This window comes from Talpa occidentalis, unplaced genomic scaffold (genome assembly GCF_014898055.3).
Source record: "Talpa occidentalis isolate TD23 unplaced genomic scaffold, MPIMG_talOcc4v2.1 talOcc4.2, whole genome shotgun sequence".
In the NCBI taxonomy this organism is placed as follows: Eukaryota; Metazoa; Chordata; class Mammalia; order Eulipotyphla; family Talpidae; genus Talpa; species Talpa occidentalis.
In genome coordinates, this window is record NW_023602073.1 from 85,538,652 (window position 1) to 85,561,375 (window position 22,724).

Below are 22,724 nucleotides of genomic sequence, written 5' to 3' on the forward strand. Positions count from 1 at the left end.
CCTGGTATGCCTGATAGTTTTCTCATCTGTATATGAAAATATATCACATACATGTTTTGCAAGTGCCAATTTCCACTTCAAATCTATAGTCTGACTCTAAAGCAAGCCTGCTCCAGTCGGTTACATTTACAAACTATGTTGCATTGGGATCCTATTATATCCAGTTGATACGTAGACTGGGAATTTTGTAATCCCTCAGCACTAGTAGAAGAGATTTTGTAGTTTTTTTTTTTTAGGAAGACATTCTGAACAAAAAGACAACCCAGGAGAGTGGATAAGTACTTGTGTTCTGGGGTGAGACAGATCTGGGCTCAAATCCCTGATCTGTCAAGTCTGGTTTTGTACTTAATCCCTTTCTCTTTTGATAATAAATGATACTACTTCAGAAGGTTTCTCACATCACCTTTTTATATTCTCCTTTGTCATGGGCCTTGACATTCCAAGAAGTTTTTTTAATCTGTTTTAACTAGAAAGTAAATATTAACAGACTTGAAACAACAATCAGGAAATGGTAGGTACTTAACTAACCATATACAAACTGAAGACACGATAGGTCAGATATTTATATTACTGTCTACTTACAGTTCTCTGTAGATAAATGAGTAGAGACCATGTTAATTGTGTTCCTTGTTTTGTTTGTTTGTTTGTTTTTTAACAGGCTGAAGGAATAGAAAAGTCATATTCACAATCCATTTTATTAGACTTGACTGATAACAACCAACAAACTACCATGAAAGCTTTGAGTTTTTCATTTCCTCCTAATACAGTGAGTGGTAGTGAAAGAATTCATTTCACTGCAATTGGTAAGAATAGAGTACATCATTACCACTACTGGTTATTGTTGAATATGTATTCCTCATCTATTTATAGGTGTATTTTCTTATTTAGTCCTATTGAGAGAAGATTGTAGAAAGTGTTTAGTTGGTACCGACTGCTGATTTCAAGAGAAAGATGGCAAGATACATTCCTAGACCAGTTCTCTGTATAAACACAAATTCTGATTTAGTAGGTCTGGCGTGAGACCTGGGGCTCTGAATTTCTTTCTTTTTTTTTAAGATTTATTTATTTGTACAAGCACTGGGTACAGTTAGAAGCGCGGGAGGGTGAGAGAATTCATCAGAGCCAGAGCAGAACAGGCAGAAGGACCGAAGTACATTGCTGAGGGGAGCAGTGGGAGTGGCAGGAGAGGTCTGCGTGCCATGTGGGACCTTCGCCGGCAGCCGAGGATCGAACTGGCGCTGCAGAGGCTGCGGGCAGCTTCACAGCCCAGCGCTCAACCGCTGCGCCACCAGGGAGGCCCATGGGGCTCTGTATTTCTAACAAGCTCCTAGGTAATGCTGATGCTCCTGATTTGCAGACCACTCTGAGTAGCATGGCCTCGATAGGATGCAGGGAGAGGTAATTTCTAAGAGCAGAGTTTCTGGCTTCTGTGGCTTTTGTCTACTGGTCAATATCAGAATCTTCATTTAGAATCTCAATTAGAATCTGTTGGGCTGTCGCTAGTGTTGTATATATTTTGAAAAGTTTCCCTGAGTAATTTTGATAGCCAGAGGCTGAGATTCTCTGCGTAGGGCTGCTCCGTGTGCAGTTGGTGAACTTTATGGGAGGCAGCTCCCCCCTGATTTCAGTCACCCTCTCCTGTCACCTTCCACTAGCTAAAAGCACTTTAGAATGAACAATGAAACAGCTTTCACACAAATGGTCTTTTATATGGTTGTACTTAACAACTGACGAAATGTTGAAGTTAATGATATCCAAATAGTTTGTTAGCTCTACAAGGTGTCAGGACCAAAGGTGCCTTTTCAGAGGTTCTTTTAAGTCTCATTTGCAGTTCTAATGCTTCTTATTATAACTTCAAACAACCAGTCCCTCTACAGAGGACTTTTTTTGATCTTAGGTATAATTTTTAATAAGAATTAAGCTCTCTATAGGGGAATAAATTATTCCTAAGCTTCTGTCACAGTGTTGAGGTGTGGGGAGATGCAGCATGCACCCCGGGAGAGGCAGCACATGCATGTCCACACCTGCACATAGGGAAGAAGCTGAGAATTGTAAATTTACGTTGTAACTTCTGACATTGGGAGGAATCTGTCTGTGGTCATTGAAGTACTCTAGATTTAATTTTTAAGCTTGATATAGAGAAGTTTATCCCAAGTTTTATTTATTTTTGGAGTTTATAGCTTTTATTATTGATTTTGATGTCTCTATGTATTTTTTTGAAACTCCATTCTCAAAATAACTGGCACAAATAACAACTTTCAATAGTTTCAGTATCTCATGTTAGCTTTTATAAACATACAAAGAGGCAAGTCTATTTCTAAACTTTTTTAGCTGAAGTAACATTGGTTTATAAATTTACATAGTTTCAGGATTATAGTTCATGTTTCATTTTTCTACTGTATTTTTTTTTTAATTTATCTGGTAGCTCAGAATGTATGAATATTGCCTTGCTTCTTTGAATTTTGAGGGTCTAAGTTTATGTTCACTTTGAATACTAAAAACATAACCTGCAGTGATAGTGATATAACCTTCGTGTTCACATCCAAAGTTGAATATGTATGTTGGTGTGGCAGTGGCCTGTTCATAGGAAAGAGTCCCTCCATTTCTTTTGGGATCTTTTTTTAGGATTAGATTTTCACTAGGCATATGGTCTTGGAATGGTATAAACTTCTAAAATAAACTCCATAGGAGGTTATTCTCCTCTATACAGCTCAACCACAGTGGGGTTAGAATTTGAAGTTAGCCTCTATATTCCTGAATTTCTTATTCCACTAAATCCTGGCATTAGAATGTTAGTAGATGGGTCTCTTACACATGTGTTTTATTTAATTTATATGACTAACTTTGAAGAATATTCCTATCCTTTTAGATCCTGAGAGTCATTGAAATGCTTGTACTTGTCAGTTCTACTTTGCTGAGTAGAACACATTGAAAAGCACTATAATTACTGCCATTTAAAAAAATCATATCTCAAATATTTATAGTGTATTAGTAAGAAATAAGAATGAAGTTTTATTTATATGAAGGATACTAATAACAAACCATTCTTTACTCTGTGTGAGAATTATCATTTTTCAGTCAGTTCCTTAAGAGCTATTTTTTAAATTTATTTTTTGCTTATTGTATACAGTATCCTTATCTGAACTAAAAGTCTCCATACTTAGCAGATAATCTTAAGTTCAGTACCACTGTTTTATCCCTTAGTTGACAGTCTTCTTAGAGGCTTGGTAGAAAGTTTCTGCTTTGTACTTGGAATAATCATATTACTTTCATGTTGGATTCCTTCTGTACTCAGTGGAAGCCTCTGTCTTAGCAGGTGCCAGAATTGAGTGTTTTCTGAATGTTTTGAACATCTTGTGCTTTTAGGAGATGTGCTTGGTTCTTCCATCAATGGCTTAGACTCGCTGATTCGGATGCCTTATGGCTGTGGTGAACAGAACATGATAAATTTTGCTCCAAACATATATATTTTGGATTACCTGACTAAAAAGAAACAGTTGACAGAGAATTTAAAAGAAAAAGCTCTTTCCTTTATGAGGCAAGGTAAGTATTTTAGAAACCTATTTTTATTTTTAAGGTAAGTTTTGCTTTTTTTTTTTTTTTTTCGGAGAGTTCACTCTGGACCATGTTTCATAATGGACAGATTTTGTTTTTGTTAGGTGATGGTGGGACTGCATGGTGTTGAAATGTGTGAAAGTGTAAGCACAGAACCGTTACCATTTTTCCTTCTGCTGTTTGTAGACTAGTTGCTGCTAAGATGTTTGTTAGTATCAGCTTAAAGAGTTTCTGGAGGGGTTTGTATTTTAATGAGGTACTAGAAATTTCAAACACCTTAAAAATCTAAAGGTGTGAGTGTTCAATTATTCATTGCTCATTTATGGAGTTCTCTTGGCATGGGGTCAATTTAGTGCTGAGAAAGTTGAAGATAGGCCTTTTTCCTCGTGGAGAGTAGAGAAGACTGTATGCCTAGTGCTGCACATTGGGGACCTTCTCAGCACATTGAAAAGTCAAGCAAATGGGGGTTAGGAGAGAAATGTTTATGAGGAGGCCCTGCTGGCCCTCAGAAAATGACCCTACACTGACCTCTTGAGAAGCTGATATGTTCACAGACACTGGAGGTTTTATTATAACAATAGTCAGTTGATTGCTTTCTGTGTTCTAAGCACTTTACATCTAATATGTCATTTACTGCTAACAATTCTTATTATTCTATTCTTACACATGATGAAACTGAGGCACAGAAAAGTAACTAAATTGGTAACTAGTCTGCCTACTAACATTTGTAAGTAAGTGGCAGGGCTGGGATTTGAGCTTACTATTTGGTCTCAAACTCTTAGTGTCCACACCTACAAGAAAATGAAAAGTTGTGAGATTTTTTAAATAATAATAATGTAGATTTGACATCCTCAAATACTCTAAAAGCCACCCAAAGTTAGTCTCAGTCTTGCACTTCTATATTAGGGGATCTCTAGCCATATCTCTGTATGGCTGAGTTTATCTGTCTACACGATTTGTAGAACTCATGAGGATTAGAAAGGTTTATATCATGATAGGAAAATATTTACTATAACCTAAAAATCTAATCAGCACTTTCAATTCCTATTTTTTTTTAATGTTCTTTTATAATGAATGGGTTAAATATAAAATAGAACAAGTTGGGATCTGTTTTTTTAACTTCTCCAGTTAAGAATTAGAAATCGCAGTGAAGTCATTGTTTTGATGTGAACTTTTCTTCCAGGTTCCGTTACTATGAAGAGGCTTGTTTTATCTTTTTTGTTTTTTTTTAAAGATTTATTTATTTATATAAGAACCGGGGTACAGACCAGATGCACGGGAGGGTGAGAGGATTCACCCGAGACAGAGGGGAACAGAACAGGCAGACTGACGAAATACACTGCTGAGGGGAGCAGCGGGTGAGACAGGAGAGGTCTGTCACGCCATGTGGGATTCTCGCCGGCTGGCGGGGATAGAACCCGCGCTGCAGAGGCTGCGGAAAGCTTCACAGTACAGCGCTCAACCACCTGCGCCACCAGGGAGGCCCAAGAGGCTTTTTTATCTTAAATTAAGTTCACTAATAGCAGAACTGTTTAAATGTTTTCCAAATATTTTTCTTTAATTCTCACAAAACCCATAGAAGGTAGGCATACTATTATTAATTTCATTTTACAGTCGAGGAAACTGAGGCACAGGGAGGTTGATTAACTTATTTATGGTTATTTGCCAGAAAGTCTGGCTTCAGAGTCCATGTTCCTTCTGAGAACAATATGGAATAAGTCTACTTAGGTTGTTAGAACCAATAGGTTAACATGGAAGAGGACCAGGTATTGAACCAATATACTTGAGGATGGCCAAAGTACAAGAAGTCTCAATGGAGCTTTTGATAAAGTAGTAGGGGAGAAACATGGGATCTTGTAGGGAAGGTGACACCAAAGGTTAGGAGCTAGGGTTTCAGATTAGAACAGAGTGAGATGTAAGGTGTTGGATCCAGTCAATGGGCTGGAGTCAGTAGCCAGAGGTCTTCCTGGTGTCAGCAGCACAGACAAAGATTGAGTAGGAGTGAGAGGGCTGTAAGTTGGGAACTCGACTGCATGAGAGGAGAGCTAAGGAAACCAGATATTGGAATCAGGGCTGGGTGTGACCTGAGTTTTGATGTGGGGAAGGAGATAGTGTTATATTTTCCCTCAGATTAGAGCCAATCCCTTCACACACTTAAAACAGGCCTCAAGCCTAGGAGGTTTAGTACTCTAAGAAATTCTCAGAGATGTAGCAGTTAGTACTTTCTGTACATTTTCCCAATTAAAATGACCTTCCTTTGTACACACATTTGTGGATCAGTCTTTTTAAATATATGAGCTGTTTTTTTCAAGTTCTAATTTAATTAAATTAATTAAAAAGTGGCATCAAGTGGTGGCTGTAGTAAAGTATATACTACCTTAAAAACAAATGAGATATTTGCATATCACCATAGTGGTTATATTTAAAATTAGAAGTAAAAGATATTTGAGGTTGTCATAATCTGATTCTGTACTTTTTGAAAGCAAATTTCTGATGTGTATTCAAAATTTAGTTTGACTTACTTCAAATAGAAAGTATATAGGAATTAGACGGCTTATAGTTTAATAGCCATACTTTGAGATATTTTAATAAAATAAAGTGAAATATTTTAGGAATTGCCACATAATTTCATATTTTATATGCTTTATGAACTATAATGCTGGCTAATCAGATATTAGTGCTTTAAAAATGTTACCAGGCAGAGTGAGGGGCACCCTGGAACTCCTAAACCTGCCTGCTCTAAATAGGTCCTGCCATCTGCCACATCAAAACAAAACATACTCTAGTGTGAAAGATCTTTAATGGAAAGGAACTTTAATACAATTATTGTGCAATAAAGAGAAGAGAAGGGAAAGAATAGGTAAAGAAGTTTTCACATGAAACACCCAAAGTTACCCATCCCCTCAGGGGTAAACGCCCAGTCAAGCAGGGTTGGCCCAAAGCAGGACTGCTGAGGCGAGGCCTGAGAACTTGCCACTAGTCTAAGGCAACTTCTGGTGGGGACCTATTGGAAAGGGGCAGAAGGGCCTGGACAAGTCTGGAAGGAAAAGAGCAAAATCAAAATAATGATAAAGACTGCCATTGTCAATCTCTCACAGGTCTCTCACCCATGTTTGTTTCAAGTATCTCCTTCCATTCCCCCAAGTCCCTGGTACAAGTCAAAGGCTGAGAATCAAGCATAGCTTCTTTCACATTTCTCTCTGCTCCATGTGCTTCCTCCAGGTCTCATACTTTCTCTCTGCCCTTCTTCCTTCTTTCTCTTTAGCTTCTTCTCCTTCTTACTCATCTCATCCCTTCTTAGGGTGGGGCAGTGAACCTGGAACCTCCCTGTTCCCTGGGGACCACCCTGTTACAAAAAGATGGAATTGCAGCAGGAAAATCAGGGTGTAGACTGGAGGCATGGAAGTGAAAGAATTCACCAGAGTAGAGAACAGAAAGGTGGATATTGAAATACCATGCAAGAGAGCAGGAGATGAGTTGGGAGATATTGTGTGTGCAGGAAGAGGGGTTTGGGGGTCCCAATGATACCGGAATTGTCAGGTCTAGTCTCCCAGCCAGGAACGGATCTCAGGCTTCAGGGCAGCGCTGAGTCCCAGCCACTAGACCCCCCAGGGTTGGTGTCTCACGAAGCCGCAGCAGGAACTTCGCAGACGCTCAGGCAAGCAAGCGAGAAGAGGCAGGTTCGTTTATAGAAAGAAAAAGTTTATTGAGGAGGAAAAGAGCAGAAATAAAGTGGGACTCCCAGGCCAGGGAACCAGGCCTGGGAGGGGCAAGGAAGCCAAAGTAGAGTCGTGTCTCAGGGAATATATACCTTTTTTCCCTCATTATTCTAAAGCTGCCCCAGTCTCTTTGTGATTGGTCAGTTCTCGGCTGTCTCACTCAATTTGCTACTGAGTGGGGATCTTCACATTCCTTATCTAACAGCTTTCTCTTTCCCCATTTGTTGCATCTTTAAATTTATGGTGAAGTTAAACAGCTGCCCTTTTAATGTGACCATAAATTAAACCACTCTCCATTTCTCCAATCTCCGCCTCCCTTTACCACCTGAAGGAAACCAGGACCAGCATTAACAATGTTGTCCTTGGTCCTGGCATGTTTGTTTTTCCTAATGGAATTGGTTATATTTCTTTGGTTGTCCTTATCTCTGAAGCCTCCCTAAATTCTTCAGAGGTCCCCTCCTGCACTGTCCCTAAAACTGCCTAATAACCCTAGCTTGCCCTGTCTCACCTTTATGACATATTTTCTTGGGCTTTTTTATGGCGGTGGCGGGGGGGGGGGGGGGTGGTGGGGGGGGGGGGGAAGTCAGTCTCTGAAGGTTGCTTGCTATCTACTGGGATGTCAGGTTTCCGGTTAGCCCTCTGCACAGCAGGCGTCCTGATGGTTCTGTTAGCCCTGTTTCCACATTCCTGGGAATTCTTGATGGCTCCCTGTAGGTCTTGTGGACCCATGACCAGGTTCCCATGGCAACTCTATCAGTTTCCCTCTCTTATCTGTTTGTGTCTTCCGTTAGTGTTCAGCTAAGCAAAGTGCAGAGACTAAATTTTAATTCTATTAAATGATACTCCTACAAGAATAAATTTTAGGAGTTTGAGCCATTTAATGAATGATAAGTCATCCCTTAAAAATAATGTGAGTTGTGTCCTAAGTACTTTGCTCTGGGTCAGCAGAGGTCCTAAACAATGAATGGTCCAAATTTTCAGTATCTGTATTTTTTTTTTCAAAAAGAAAGCTAACTCCTCCAGCCAGATCTGGCCAAGTCGGTACCAAATTGCAGGTTTCAAAGCAGCACTGTAGGTGGCTCCCTCTCTTTGATTATTTGGGAACCTTCCTCACACTTATTGATGCTTGAAGGCATAAAAGGCTAGAGGGCAGAAAAGGCATTGTTTTTTAAATGCCCAATTGTTTCCAAGAATATGCACAACGGAATGGGCACTACTGTTGTAAATGAAGTCCCACCTCTGGAGGAGGCATAGCCCAGTGGTTAAAACACAGGCTATGGTTGTGTCAGGCCCAAACTCTAAATTCTGCTTCCTGCTTCAGACTGGTTTCCCCAACCTTGTTTTCCCTCCTGTAAGATAAAGGTTCTTTTGGTTCCACTTCAAAAGGGCTGTTTTGGAGATTAAATGAGATATTTTAGCATTTTATGGAACACGTAGTATCTGCCCAATAACTGGCAGCTACAGAATAGTCAGCTCCATGTATTGGGAGTTAGGTTCTAAAATCAGCAAGTAAATCCTGTCCACCCTACCTTTTGGAGGTAAAACAAATGTGAAATTCTTCCACTCTGTCCATGCCATGCTGACTGTTCCGTTCAAACCCTGCTATTATTCCTCAGGGCCACTCCAAAGCCTGCCTAAGCTGTCTCTGTTTCTGCACTCACTTCCCTTCAGTATAGTCTCCACATATTGTTAAAGGGCTCTTTTGAAAGCATCAAAATCATATTAGTTCTTTGCTTAAAATTCTCCAGTGGATCCCTGGACTCATCCTACAAGGCCCAGAGTGAAATGACCACTCTCACTGGGCTTTATCTAGAGCACTTCCAGCTGTGCTGTGCTTCAGGGACCTTAAGCTGCTATTCCTTCTGGGAGGCTCTTCCCCATTATCTTTTTGTGACTTACTCCTTTTCATCATTTAAGTGATATTTTCCTCAGATTGGTCTTCCCTCGCTATTTGTTGACTTACTTATATCATTCCATTTTATTTTCTTCATCACACTTTAACACTGTTTAAAATTATCTTTTTTTAGTCTATTATCTGTGCTCTTCACTAGAAGATAAGCTCCCTCACAGTGGGGACTGTGTTTAACCTCTTCTCCATTGTCTTCCTATAAAGGTACCTCAATAAATGCAGAATGGATAAATGCATAAATGAATGATTGTTAATATCAACTTCTTTGGGCTTTATGTTCGGTATCCTAATGCGGGGCTTGGGCCTAGAACATCTCTCAAGTTTTTCCACATTATGGTGATGGTTTATAAACATGACAGGTTCTACCTAGTTCTGGCATTTTCTTTTGAACTAAGAAATGTGACCAGCGGTTAACCTTTTGAACTGATGAGAATTAGCACAATGGAGCTCCCAAAACACATCATTTCACCCACTGAACTAAATTGTATTTTAAAGTAGTGGTCAAATGCTTCTTGTTATGATGAGTTTCATTATGAAATCAGTGGCTCATTTCAGAGACTCTTTTTTTCATTTGTCATCACATTTGCCAAAGTCCTTTAAATATACCGAAGTTGTTTTTATTTTTCACGAAATTAAAGTGACTTTGGCATGAGTCATGATTGTACTATTTAAATGTCATTTATGAACAGCGCATTGTTTTACTTAAATCATGCTTGGCCCAGGAGCCCTGTAACCTAACCCATTGTTTTTTTGGTCAAAACAACAGCTACATCATTGAATTTTGCTGTCAAAAAGAAAAATAGATCATAAAATGAAAACTGTTTTTGATAAGAATTGGAAGTCCTGAATTTGTTAATTGAACATTTAAACCACTTGTTTTCTTCAACTATTTAAGTCATTGTGCTGGCAACTCAGGTTTTCAAAAGAGACTCAGCAAGTCTAGTTGAAAGCACATTATAGTTTCCTATTGAAATAAAAAAGCAGGAAAAAATAGGTTTCAGAATCCTAATGTTGCATTTGGTCATCACAGGATGTTAGAGGTAATAGTAAAGATGCAAAAACAGACAAATCCTGGTAAAGTTCTCACCTTCCCTTTCATGTCAAGGAAAGTAAGGAAGTTGAAATGATTACTTTTCTTTTAGTACGGAAAATAGTTTTATCAGCTTTTGCAGGGGGGCGGGGGGGGGGGTGGGGGGTGGGGTTGGAAGTCCTCAAACCCCCTGTGTCAAAGGTCCCCAGCAGCGTACCAAGTCCTCACAGGAGATCAGAGCCCATGGAGCTGTTTTACAAGCTTTTTACTAGAGAAAGCAATTGACAGTCTCAATGATTGATTTTACTTCTTTTCTTCATATGCAGTGTTGACACTTGAAGTAACCAAGTCAAATTATGTTTAGAACATCACTTTTCTATGTGTTTCTATGGACAGTACTTTCCTCTTCATTATGATAACCTACAAATGTTTTACATTTATGGCTAGTCCAAAGAAAATTTATGACCCACTGTGTATCTTATGTGGCCTTTATAAATATCAGTTCATGAGTCATCATCCTAACAGCCTCTTAAACTTTTTTTTTTTTAAATAGAGGCATGTTTTTATTTATTTATTTGTTTGTTTGTTTGTTTGTTTGTTTATACATGCAATGGGTACAGTCAGAAGCGCGGGAGGGTGAGAGAATTCACCAGAGCCAGAGAGGGGAGCAGAGCAGGCAGAAGGACCAAAGCACACTGCTGAGGGGAGCAGCAGGCGGCAGGAGAGGTCTGCGCGCCATGTGGGACCCTCCTCCGGTGGTCGGGGAGCAGCTGGGGATTGAACCGGCGCTGCAGAGGCTGCGGGCAGCTTCGCAACCCAGCGCTCAACCACTGCGCCACCGGGGAGGCCTCCTAACAGCCTCTTGACTACTTTTCTATTTTAATTTTCACAAGTGTCTGTTAGTTCTGATTATGATTGCTTTCTCATTCAAGAGCTATTCACAAAACTATGAACTTAGATGTAATACTCTTATTTCCTCATGGACTTTGGAAAAAAACTTGTTTCCACTTTTCTCCCTTGTCACGATGAAAAGTCTCCAACTTTTAGGTGGCTACCCTGGAACACTGAATTGTTGTATTAATAATGAACCTCAAAGCTGAGTCACCAATGTCTTTTTCAGTATATAGAGTGGGTGATTTGGAGGACAAGCATCTTAGGGTTCTCTTAAACCATGGCTGGTTTAAGGTGAGGAAGGAAACCTCAGAGGAGGCTTCATCAGGAGAGTCATGCAAACTCTTCTCTCTAGCTTCTGATTCTGACCTTTGTTTTGCCATGGGAGAGGAACTGGGAGCTTGGATTCTCAGTTTTATGTATACCAGCTCTAGAAATGCCTTCCACAGTGGAGATTACCTGAGTTTTCTCCCTCCTCTGAACTGGCTGCCCCTGATGGAAGAACAGTGCTGGTTGCTAATATCTATGTCTCTATATTTATATCTACATTTACATCTATATCTACACGTAGATACATGTATCTTTTTTAATTGAAGTAGTTTTGCATTATATAATGGGGACTGTTGGACGTCAGCCACTTGAGGAGTAATTTCCAGAAGTACTGATCTCATCTCCATGATCTCATCTCTCTGACCAGTTTTACAATAACTCATACTTTGGAACTGCACTTGATGTGATTTGGGGGCTTGGAAGCACAGGTCTTCTCCTCCAGGCAGGTCCTTCTTCTCACAGAAGTACCTTCTGTGGTGATGGAGGGCCAGAACCTTCCCTTCCCTTCCTATCGCCTCCCCCCTTCCTCTCCTTTTCTCCCTTTCCCTTTCCCTTTTTTCTTTTCCTCCTCCCCTCTGTCAGATTGAGTTCACAGTTAAACTCTGCTATCTGGTGAATATAGTCCTGAATTGGAGATTGAGGGAGACTGTCTTGGATGCTTTCATTAATTTTCTTTATGAACATTAGAAAATGATTCTACTTCCTTGTGATCCCTAACTTACTCTAAAAAAGGAAGAGATTATACCTTGTGTTGTGTTTTAGGTTATTTGAAAACTAAAACATCTTAAAGTTGTCTTTAAGGTAGTCTTAATAATGCCTATCATTTAATTGTTTTCATTCTTACTTGTTTAAATTTTTGAATATGTAGAACATTAGCCTGCTTCCAAAAGTCAAACTTATGCAAAGAGGTACTCTCCCCCTCATATCTATTCCACCTACTTGCTTAATTATTTCCTATTTTTCATTTTTCTTTCTCTAAAAATTAACATATACATAAATGTTTTATTACCTTTTTCTCTTACACAAAAGGTAATATATTACATTGTGGGGTTCCTGGATCCAGTTTCCACTAGGCAGGTGGGTGCTGAGGCCCCCCTACAGCAACAGGTAATACTTGGATACTAACAGGGTGTTCAAGATTCTGGACTTATCTCTTCAGAGATGGCATTAGGTTCCACAGAGCAAGGGCTCAGTCCACCAGGACCACCCACCACTTCAGATACTGCCTGCAAGCTCCAGGCAGGTCCCTGCTTCTAACTGACTGAATGACTATAAATCAGAGGTTCAGAGCTCCCAGGTCCTCACTTGGCATGCCATTCTTTCCCAAATCTTACTGTGTTCACCAAGTAGGAAGCTCTCTGAAGCCTTTTCCTCTTGGCCTTTTATGGAGGTTTCATTACATTGGCAAAAGTGGTTAAGTCACTGGCCATTGCCAATTGACTTCAACCTCTAGCCCAATTCCTTTCCCTGGAGGTCTGTGGGTTGGACTGAAAGTTCCATCTTTTATTCTTCATTGGTTTCTCTGGCAATCAGCATCCCTTTCCCCAGAACTTACCTTCATTAACATAGCAAGAGACATCTTTAACACACTCTATATCCAGGAAATTACTCCATAGCAGCTCAGAAAAAAAAAAAATTCCTCATTCTTTTTTACAGCTGTATAGTACTCTACTATGTATACACACTACATTTTATTCAACCTCTCCAATATGGGGGCATTTAGGTAATTTTTCAACATTTTTATGATTACAAGTAATGCTGCCATAAATAATCTTCTGCATATGCATTTTTGTATTGTTGGATGCGTAGCTTCAATACTTACCAACTGCATGTCCTTGTCCAACATCTCCAAAAACAACTTCACTTGCACATGGTATGTTCCCAGCTCCAGTTTCATCATCTCTAATAAGGGGATAATCATAGCAACTACATCATAGGGTGTTTGTGAGAATTAGTTGGGGTTAATAACTGCAAAGGGCTTGGAACAGTTACTGACACGGTCAGTGTTGGATAAAGGTCAACCGTTAATTGCTCTATTATAGTATATCACTTTCAAATGAAAAGATTACAACCATTCCTCAAATTAAGCACAATTATCTCATCACTTAAATGTTGTTTATATAGATCACCAATTTTTGGAAAATTTGGTCTTACTGTAGCTTAAATAAGATACTCACATACGGGGTTTCTTGTGAAAAGGTTCAAGGAGAAAAGTTTGAGACTCGGCAAGAGCAGATTAACTATAATTTAAAACTATTTATGCTCATATTTTGTTAGTGGAATATGAATATAGTTATTGAAGCTTCTAAAATATGGTATTCATAAGTAAAACCTTTTTTATTGCTAGAGTTTAGTAGAGATTGAACTCAACATGTTGCTAATGACTGTGGTCTCCAGGCTCTCTGGGGCTGTCCAAGGCTCGGCCCAAGATCTTACCTGCCTGCAGTGGAAATCTGGAATTTTTAGGGAGGATTTCTGCTTATCAGAGAAAGACTGATAATATCTTGAGATGAAAATGTTTTTGGTGCCTACTTATGCTTGCATTTTAATGATAAATTACTGCTATTTTAATTCATTTCCAGCAAGATAGTTTCTTACAGGTTATTTGGTGAATCTTTTAGTGTTTGGTCTGTGATTTCTTATAGTCACTGGTTTTGAGATCTTACATGCATTGCTTTGCAAATATGAAACATATGCCTCTTATTTGCAGCTAATTGTTTGCAACCATTTATTTGCAAATATGAACCATCTGCTTTTTAAATCAGATACATGATGCTAACCCCCTCCCAATTTACTTCTCAACTGAGATTTTATTGCCACCACTAAGTTTTTTTTGAATGAGAACTCAAAATTAATGTAGTGGACAGACTATTTAGACTTTTGGTTTATCTAATGGCCAAAACATTTTTGCCATTGTCTTAGATTATTTAGCAACGCTTTCCCCTACCTCCAATTGCTGTTCCAAGAATAGGAAGTATTTTTAATTTTGTTTTAGTCTTGAACTTTGATTATGATACTCTAAATAGTATTTTTTTTTTTTAATGTAACGATCTTACATACTGAGTGATGAAATCACTGTTGTGAGGGCCTCCCTGGTTAGGGGTTAAGCTATGAAGCAATCTGTAGCCTCTGCAGCATGAGTTCGATCCCCAGCCGGCCAGAGAGAAACCCAAATGGCTAAGCAGACTTCTCCTGTCTCACCCACTGCTCCCCTCAGCAGTGTGTTTCAGTCAGTCTGCCTGTTCTGTTCCCCACTCTGTCTCTGGTGAATCCTCTCACCCCCCGCACCACTAGCCTGTACCCAGCTCTTGTATGCATAAATAAATAAATCTTAAAAAAAAAAAAGAAATCACTGTGGTGAAACTACAGAGTTAAATAAAATTCTGCCTTTAATTTGCTTGCTTTTGAATGGTAGAATTGTCTATGTTACAGTACTCTTCTGAATTTACTTTTATTTAATTTGGGAATGTCATTGTTCTTATTTTACACATAGGGCAGGCCCGATATTGAACGGGTTGCCTGGATGTGGGTCCTCACCTGCGCGCTTACAAGGGACTTATTAATACTCCACTACAGGCATACACAAAAGGTTAATAAAAGGTTTATTTACAAGGGAAAAGGAAATAAGGAAAATGTACAACTCAGGGATAAAATAGGGAGATAAAGTCTTTAATGCGTCCTACCCGATCTGCCGACCTGGAAACCCAAAAAGCACTCTCCGAGCTGGCCAGACGCTGCGAGCTGGCAGAGAGTCAAAATGGGGGACCCCTCCAAAGCCCACGTGTCTGGCTTTATACCAACCTGGCTGCTTAACCCCACCCTCAGGTCCCAGCCTCCTTCCCTTTGGTGGTGATGGGATTTGGAGTTTCCAGTGTCTTTGGCTTTGGCCTGGGGTGGGGGTGGAGTCCACGAAGCCTGTATAAAATTAGCTTTAGGACAGCCTTTTCCCCCTAACAATTCTACTTGAAAAGTCCTGGTATTTTAAATCTCCCATGATATTTAATATAGAAAAGTATTTAATATTATTTTTTGATTTGGTGTCTTCTTTCCTTTTCTCTACCCCTTGTTCCTTAGTATGATGTCATGATTTATTTATTTATTTATTTTTATTTTTTTAAAAGATTTATTTATTTATTCATATAAGCAATGGGTACAGTCAGAAGCGTGGGAGGGCGAGAGAATTCACCAGAGCCAGAGCGGGGAGCAGAGCAGGCAGAAGGACCGAAGTACACTGCTGAGGGGAGCAGCGGGCGGCAGGAGAGGGCTGCGCACCATGTGGGACCCTCGCCCGGCGGCCGGGGATCGAACTGGAGCTGCAGAGGCTGCGGGCAGTTTCGCAACCCAGCGCTCAACCGCTGTGCCACCGGGGAGGCCCATGATGTCATGATTTAAAACTCATTCAGTGCAAGTAGGTAACATGGATTACTTTTCTATTTTCCTGTCCTCAGGTTACCAGAGAGAACTGCTCTATCAGAGAGATGATGGCTCTTTCAGTGCTTTTGGGAATAATGACCCCTCTGGGAGCACTTGGTAAGTGTTTCTGCTATCAGAACAAACACATGTCATGGAATAGGCCCTCACTAGGTCATCATGGCCACGGAACTGAAAATAATTCTATAAATAGACTCAGAGTCTGCTTTTTCCATAATCTGGTTTTAAAAGAGGTTCTCCTTTTTTAAATGTAATCACAAAACACTAGCAAATCAAATGTTTTTATTTTTCAAAGAAAAGACATAAATCTGCTTTTGTTTGGAGAGAAAGCAGCAATAAAAATACCTATGATGATCTTGTGGCTGGCAAGAAAAATTGTTAGAAATATTGGGTGATTGTGACATAGTTCTTTCTTTAATCTGACATGATCAACACAAATTTTGTGTTAGTACAGTTAATGACGTTTTTGTAAAGTTATTTTTTTGTGAAGAATAGTGATGGAATTAGGTAACAAGTGTTCAGTTTCCTCCACAATTTAATCTGTGTGATTGATTGGTTTTAGATGATGAATTTCTCTCCTTGTACTAAGAGTACTACTCCTTGTACTGTATATATTGAGAAAAAGATTGACTAATTGTATCTGAAGGGTTAGACCAAGCATGCCTTGGTAACAACTACCACATGGCAACAGTTTGTTAACAAAGGCTTCTCATATTGCTCATGCTGCATTTCCACTGTGGGTCAGCAGAGGGCTCTGCAGTCTTTGCTTCAGCTGCCACTATCTCCCTAGTCTTGGCCTAGCCTGAGAAGAGAAGTCTGGTTGTAGCTAGCACTGGCAATTAGATGCTTCAGCCTGGGTGTAACATTTCTTCTTACTTTATTATTTTCAGCGCTAGTTACATGGCCCTGCCTAACTCTGTATACTCAGAGTTATAGAGAACTGGGCATTATTGAATATTAGTCATGATTATTGCAACAATTTTTTTTAATAGGATGAACCAGATCTGCTTCATATTTTCTTTTGGCATGAGTCAGGATGTAGATCCATAAATAGAAAATTTTCAATGTTTTATTGCTTAATATTTTTTTCACTTCAATATTTAGTGTTCTGTGTCAGAGATCGGCAGGCTTTTTAGTAAAGGCTCAGGCAGTAAATATTTTAGACATTGAGAGCTGTATAGAGTATCACATATTCTCCCCTCCTACTCCCTTTCTCCTTCTTCCCGTGCCCCCCCCCCCACCCCTTTAAAACCATTCTTTTAGTAGGTGGGAGGAGAGTCATTTGTAAATAGACCCGGACTGTGTTTGGCCTGAGGAGCAGATTTGACCCAGAAAGATCTGGCTCACAAGCTGTTCTTTGCTGACTCCTATCCTATGAAGAGAAAATGTCCATTTCCTCCACTTAAAAGTACTGCAGTTTGATTGTTAACTACAAATACTTCATCCACAGCCTTAGGGATGAGTGAAATGTGTAATGATACCTTTTCTGGTAAATACCTAGAATAGTCCAAAGATGAATATCCTTGGATAATTTATTGAACTCTGACCATAAAATAATGATGTTGGATTGGATGACTTATAAGTTCCTTTCTAAATCTGATTTTTTGTGGGTTGACTTGAAATTTCTTGGCCACACTCAAGTGGAAACCAGATCTCCCAGCTAGGCAGAATTGTTTGTTTCCCTTCCCTCTGTGCCTTCCACCTTTCCTCCTTCCTTTCTTTCCCAAACCATTTTTCCCTCTTTCTTTCCTTTGTTCCTTCAGTGATTTTCCCTTTGGTGAATCTTCTGATGTAAAAGATGTGTCATTGTTGGTGCTTTTCTCATTTAGTGTTATTTGGGGAACTTTATAAAGTGTATTTAATGTATTTTTTCTCTTTTCACCAAGGTTGTCAGCTTTTGTTTTAAGATGTTTCATTGAAGCTGATCCGTACATAGATATTGATGAGAATGTGTTACGCAGAACATATACTTGGCTCAAAAGACACCAGAAATCCAGTGGCGAGTATTGGGAGCCAGGAAGAGTGATCCATAGTGAACTTCAAGGTGGCGCTAAAAGTCCAGTAACGCTAACAGCATATATTGTGACTTCTCTCCTGGGATATAAAAAGTATCAGGTATTTAATTTTTTTAAAAGATGTTTTTATTTTTATACAAGAGCTGGGGTATAGGCCAAAGGCACAGGAGGGTGAGAGGATTCATCAGAGACAGATCAGGGAGCAGAACAGGCAGATGGACCAAAACACACTGCTGAGGGGAGCAGCGGGGGAGACAGGAGAGGTCTGCTGTGCCATGTGGGTATCTTCCTGGCTGGCCGGGAATTGAACCGGCACTGCAGAGGCTGTGGACAGCTTCACAGCGCTGCGCTCAACCCGCTGCACCAAGGGGGTGCCCCAGGTATTTAATTTTTAATTTAATAAATGATGGATGAGAAATTACTGGAAAGGTTGGTCTTGATGAGTCAAATATATGTCTGCAAGCTTGTAAGGAGTCTTTCAGTTTTGTATCACATTCATTTTTGCTGTGCTTTTGTGGTCACATTCCACAAACAGAACAAAAATATTAACCTGCTCTTTTAGAGTAACTGAGAAGATTCTGAAAATGCTTTCTGATTTAAATATCATTGTACCTACTATTGGTAAGATAAGTCAGTGCATATTTTAGCAATGAAAAGGTTAATTTCTTGAGGGACAGAAGATTCTTCAGTATTTGGGAATATATTTTAGCAAGTGTAGGTTGTGAGGATTTATTTACTTCTAAAATATCATGGAGCAATTCCAGTGTTTGCCAATTTAGTACAGAATATACCCACATTCTAAAAATCATGTTAAAAGGTCATGAATGCCTGGATGAGAATGTGATGGAAATCTTATGCTAATGAGCTTAATTTTACCTAGTGCTGTCTCAGTGATTGATCTTTTCTGCTTAAAGCCAAATACATTTCAATGATCAAAACAGGCATTCTCTATATTAAATGTCTATTATTTTCCCAGCCCAGTACTAGATATGATAGAAAATAAAACTTTTCCCTGAATTTAGAGCTTCAACACCCGAAAATCAAGTATGAGAATATCTTTTTCAATCTATGCTCTCATCCTAGTTTATGATACTCAATGGGAGAAACACTGGCCAAAACTTTGCTTCTTATTTCCTCTAAGAAATGGCACCTACTTACTTATAAAAACTGGAAAGCAGTATGATATTCAAAATGCTTGGCATTCTTCAAATGTCAGTGATTATTGTTGATTACCATTGCCTATGACAAAATCACGTGCTTAAAGATACGGAGATTATTTTTTGCATGAATATAGTAAGGTAATTTTTGTTTACATAGATGGTAATGGCAACATTTTAAACAATATTGTTTAAAATATTACTTTGAATGGTAAAATGTTAATTTTTTTCAAGCCTAATATTGATGTGGAAGACTCTATCAGCTTCTTGGAATCTGAATTCAATAGAGGAATTTCAGACAATTATACTCTAGCTCTTATAACTTATGCACTGTCATCGGTGAGGAGTCCTAAAGCGAAGGAAGCTTTGAATTTGCTGACTGAGAGAGCAGAACAAGAAGGTAATGTATGGAGTCCATTTGAAGTTGTCAGCTTTAGGAAATATATAAATTATGTGAGAAAAATTGGTGAGCCAGATATGAAGTTGATTACCTTTTTATCTTCTGAACATAATGAAAACTGAAACACAGATGGTTAGATGGACCTGACATGGTCATGCTGCAGCTATCTCTAAGAATTTTCTAAAGGTTTTAGAGCTTTTTCTTAGATATGCTCTGTCCCGTGTCAGTTCCCTGATCCCATAGAAATGGGATCTGGCTTGGTGGCCTTGAGTGGGACCTTGGGTTTTAGGGAGACTTGGATTTAAATTCTGGCTACTACTTACCTTTATGAGGTTCAGTTTCCCCAACTGTAAAATGGGGATAACATTTAAAGTTGTTATGAGAATTATATGAGATAATATGCTGCTACATAGCCAGTATTCAACAAATATGGACTAAGATGCTAATAGAAATGCAAATGTTAAAAAGTGCTGTAAATTGTGTGTGTTTGTTTTATTTTTTTGAAATGATACTGTTTATGGACTGAAAGAGGACAAAAACTACAGATGTTGTTACTTCTCAACTGTCCACTACAGTCAGGAATCCAGAGGGGTGTGTGTGTGTGTGTGTGTGTGTGTGTTAGAGAAATGGGCATGCGTAGACAGAAATAATTTTAGGTAATTTCCGTTTATTCAAAGCTCTGTTAATTCAAGAAGGGATAACTGTAGAAAGTGTTTAAGAAACTTCTGAGACCGGAAAAAATGTATTATTTTATTAGCAATAACTTTGGCTGAATCATTAGTCCTACTGCAGTGCTAGGGACTAAGAAGATTACTGCATGGCCAGATGATAGTTATCTCACATTCCAACTAAGTGTAATCATCATCTAAGTATTTGAGAGAAGAGGAGGGAGTACCAAGTAGGATGTCCCTCTGGGTGTTAGCAGAAATCTCTGGGAAGATTGCTGAGTTTGCCAGATACTTTATTTTTTGGGTGGGGGTGGTATTAGATTTTGAACTTGTAACTCCAGCTTTCAGATAATGAAAAAAGGAGAGGTTTCTCAAAATGTAGAGCTGGTTAGTGGCAGATTTCCAGGACAGGGAAATATGTCTTAAAATATTTTGGGGATGGCTTGGTCAGATAAATTATGTACATTATCTTCTGGAATACAGTATATGTTTTCTTTTATTTGTAATTCTCTAGTCTTGAGCCAAGCATATGGAATTTCTCTTGGGTAAAGTATTTTCATCAAAACATTCTAAAATATAAGCATTAGGAAAAGGATGAAAATTTATGTAAAAATAGTTTAAAAAGTTACATGTAAGTATGCAAGTGTGTGTGGTATATGTGTTTGTGAATACACATATATTTGCTTGGCATAAATACACACATTAATATGTGTATAAATATATATAAACATATATACTGTGTGTGTATGTATATATATATATATATATATATATAATGCTAGTCAAGTAGAACTTGAACCAATATGGAAATATTTAGCGGTATAAAATGTAATTTTTCTAGAATTGGTCAGAATGTTATTAATTTTCTCTTGCAGGGGGCATGCAATACTGGGTGTCACCAGTGTCCAGACTTTCTGAATCCTGGCAGCCAAGCTCCCTGGATATTGAAATTGCCGCCTATGTGCTGCTCTCACATTTTCTGCAGTTTCAGGTTTTGGAGGGAATTCCGATTATGAGGTGGTTAAGCAGTCAAAGAAATAGCTTGGGAGGTTTTGCATCTACCCAGGTGAGACATGACCAGATGATAGTTTTTTATTTTTTTAATTTTTTCCAGTGTCATCAACTGCTGCACCACCAGGGAGGCCCAATAGTTTTTTTTTTTTTAATAAAATATTATTGATTTACCATTAATTTACAATAGGTTTTGGGGGTACATCTTTTACTTCTATACAGGTGTGTGAGCTTTACCTCATCTGCCACCAAAGTTCGAGTGCCCTTCCCACTATCGGGTTGATGCCCTTTGCCCTATCTTCCCACCCCTCATCCTCTCCCACTCTGAAAACCACTTATTTTTCACAGTCAGCTGAGGTTATTTTTGTTGTGATTTGTTAGTTCATTTGCTTTGGTTATTTATATGCCACATTTAAAAGAAACCATATGGCTATTGCCTTTCACATTCTGAGTTACTTCACTTAGCATAAGCACTTCAAGTGTCATCCATGTTGTCTCAAAGACTAGATATCATTTTTTTTTAATAATTGAGTGGTATTCCATTGAGTACACATCACACTTTCATTATCCAGTCGTCTGTTGATGGGTATTTAGGTTTCAGTGTCATAGCTTTTGTTACTAATTTGCTGTAAACATAGGGGTGCACAAACCGTTTTGAATTAGTGTTTTCAAATTCTTTGGATAAATATATAGGGAATAGCTAGGGAGAGGTGTTACTGGGTCTTAAGATATTTTCATTTTTTATATATGTTTTAAAAATTTTTATTATTTTTAATTTATATATTTTATATCATTATATATATTATATCATTGTCCATTTTTAAACAATGTTTGCTTTTTTTTCCTTTCCATTTTATATTTTTATATATTTAAGGAGTCTCTTATTTTCCATAGGGGCTGCACTGATTTACATTTCCACTCAGAGTGCATGAGAATTCTTTTTTTCATTGTCCTTTTTTATCTATGATAGCTGATATAGTGGGTGCTCACTTCCAGTCAGCATGTATTTCCTTAGTCTCTCCTGCATTCTTTTTTTTTTTTTTTTTAATAGAGGCATGTTTTATTTATTTATTTGTTTGTTTGTTTTTGTTTATACATGCACTGGGTACAGTCAGAAGCACGGGAGGGTGAGAGAATTCACCAGAGCCAGAGCGGGGAGCAGAGCAGGCAGAGGACCGAAGTACACTGCTGAGGGGAGCAGCAGGAGAGGTCTGCGCGCCATGTGGGACCCTCCTCCAGTGGCCGGGGAGCAGCTGGGGATCGAACCGGTGCCTCCGAGGCCGCGGGCAGCTTCACAACCCAGCGCTCAACCGCTGCGCCACCGGGGAGGCCCTTTTTTTTTTTTTTTTTTTTTTTTTTTTAAAGATTTATTTATTTATCTATACAAGCACTGGGTACAGTCAGAAGCGCGGGAGGGTAAGAGAATTCAGCAGAGACAGAGCGGATAGCAGAACAGGCAGTCTGATGAAGTACACTGCCAAGGTTTGCAGCAGTTGGCAGGAGAGGTGTGTGCGCCATGTGGGACCCTCCCTGGCATCCGGGGATCGAACCGGCGCTGCAGAGGCTGTGGGCAGCTTCGCAACCCAGTGCTCAGCTGCTGCGCCACTG

At 39.1% G+C, this 22,724-nt stretch overlaps 1 protein-coding gene across 1 annotated transcript in view; it reads left to right on the forward strand.

The window, feature by feature from the left end:
- The window catches only part of CD109 (CD109 molecule), a 119,816-nt gene that overhangs the window by 78,905 nt on the left and 18,187 nt on the right, over positions 1-22,724 (forward strand). Inside the window, exons 23-28 of the mRNA XM_037519975.2 lie at positions 659-803; positions 3,367-3,543; positions 15,883-15,964; positions 17,752-17,980; positions 19,272-19,437; positions 20,981-21,171. Coding sequence (XP_037375872.1) covers positions 659-803; positions 3,367-3,543; positions 15,883-15,964; positions 17,752-17,980; positions 19,272-19,437; positions 20,981-21,171 — 990 coding nt within the window. The remainder of the gene's footprint in view (positions 1-658; positions 804-3,366; positions 3,544-15,882; positions 15,965-17,751; positions 17,981-19,271; positions 19,438-20,980; positions 21,172-22,724) is intronic.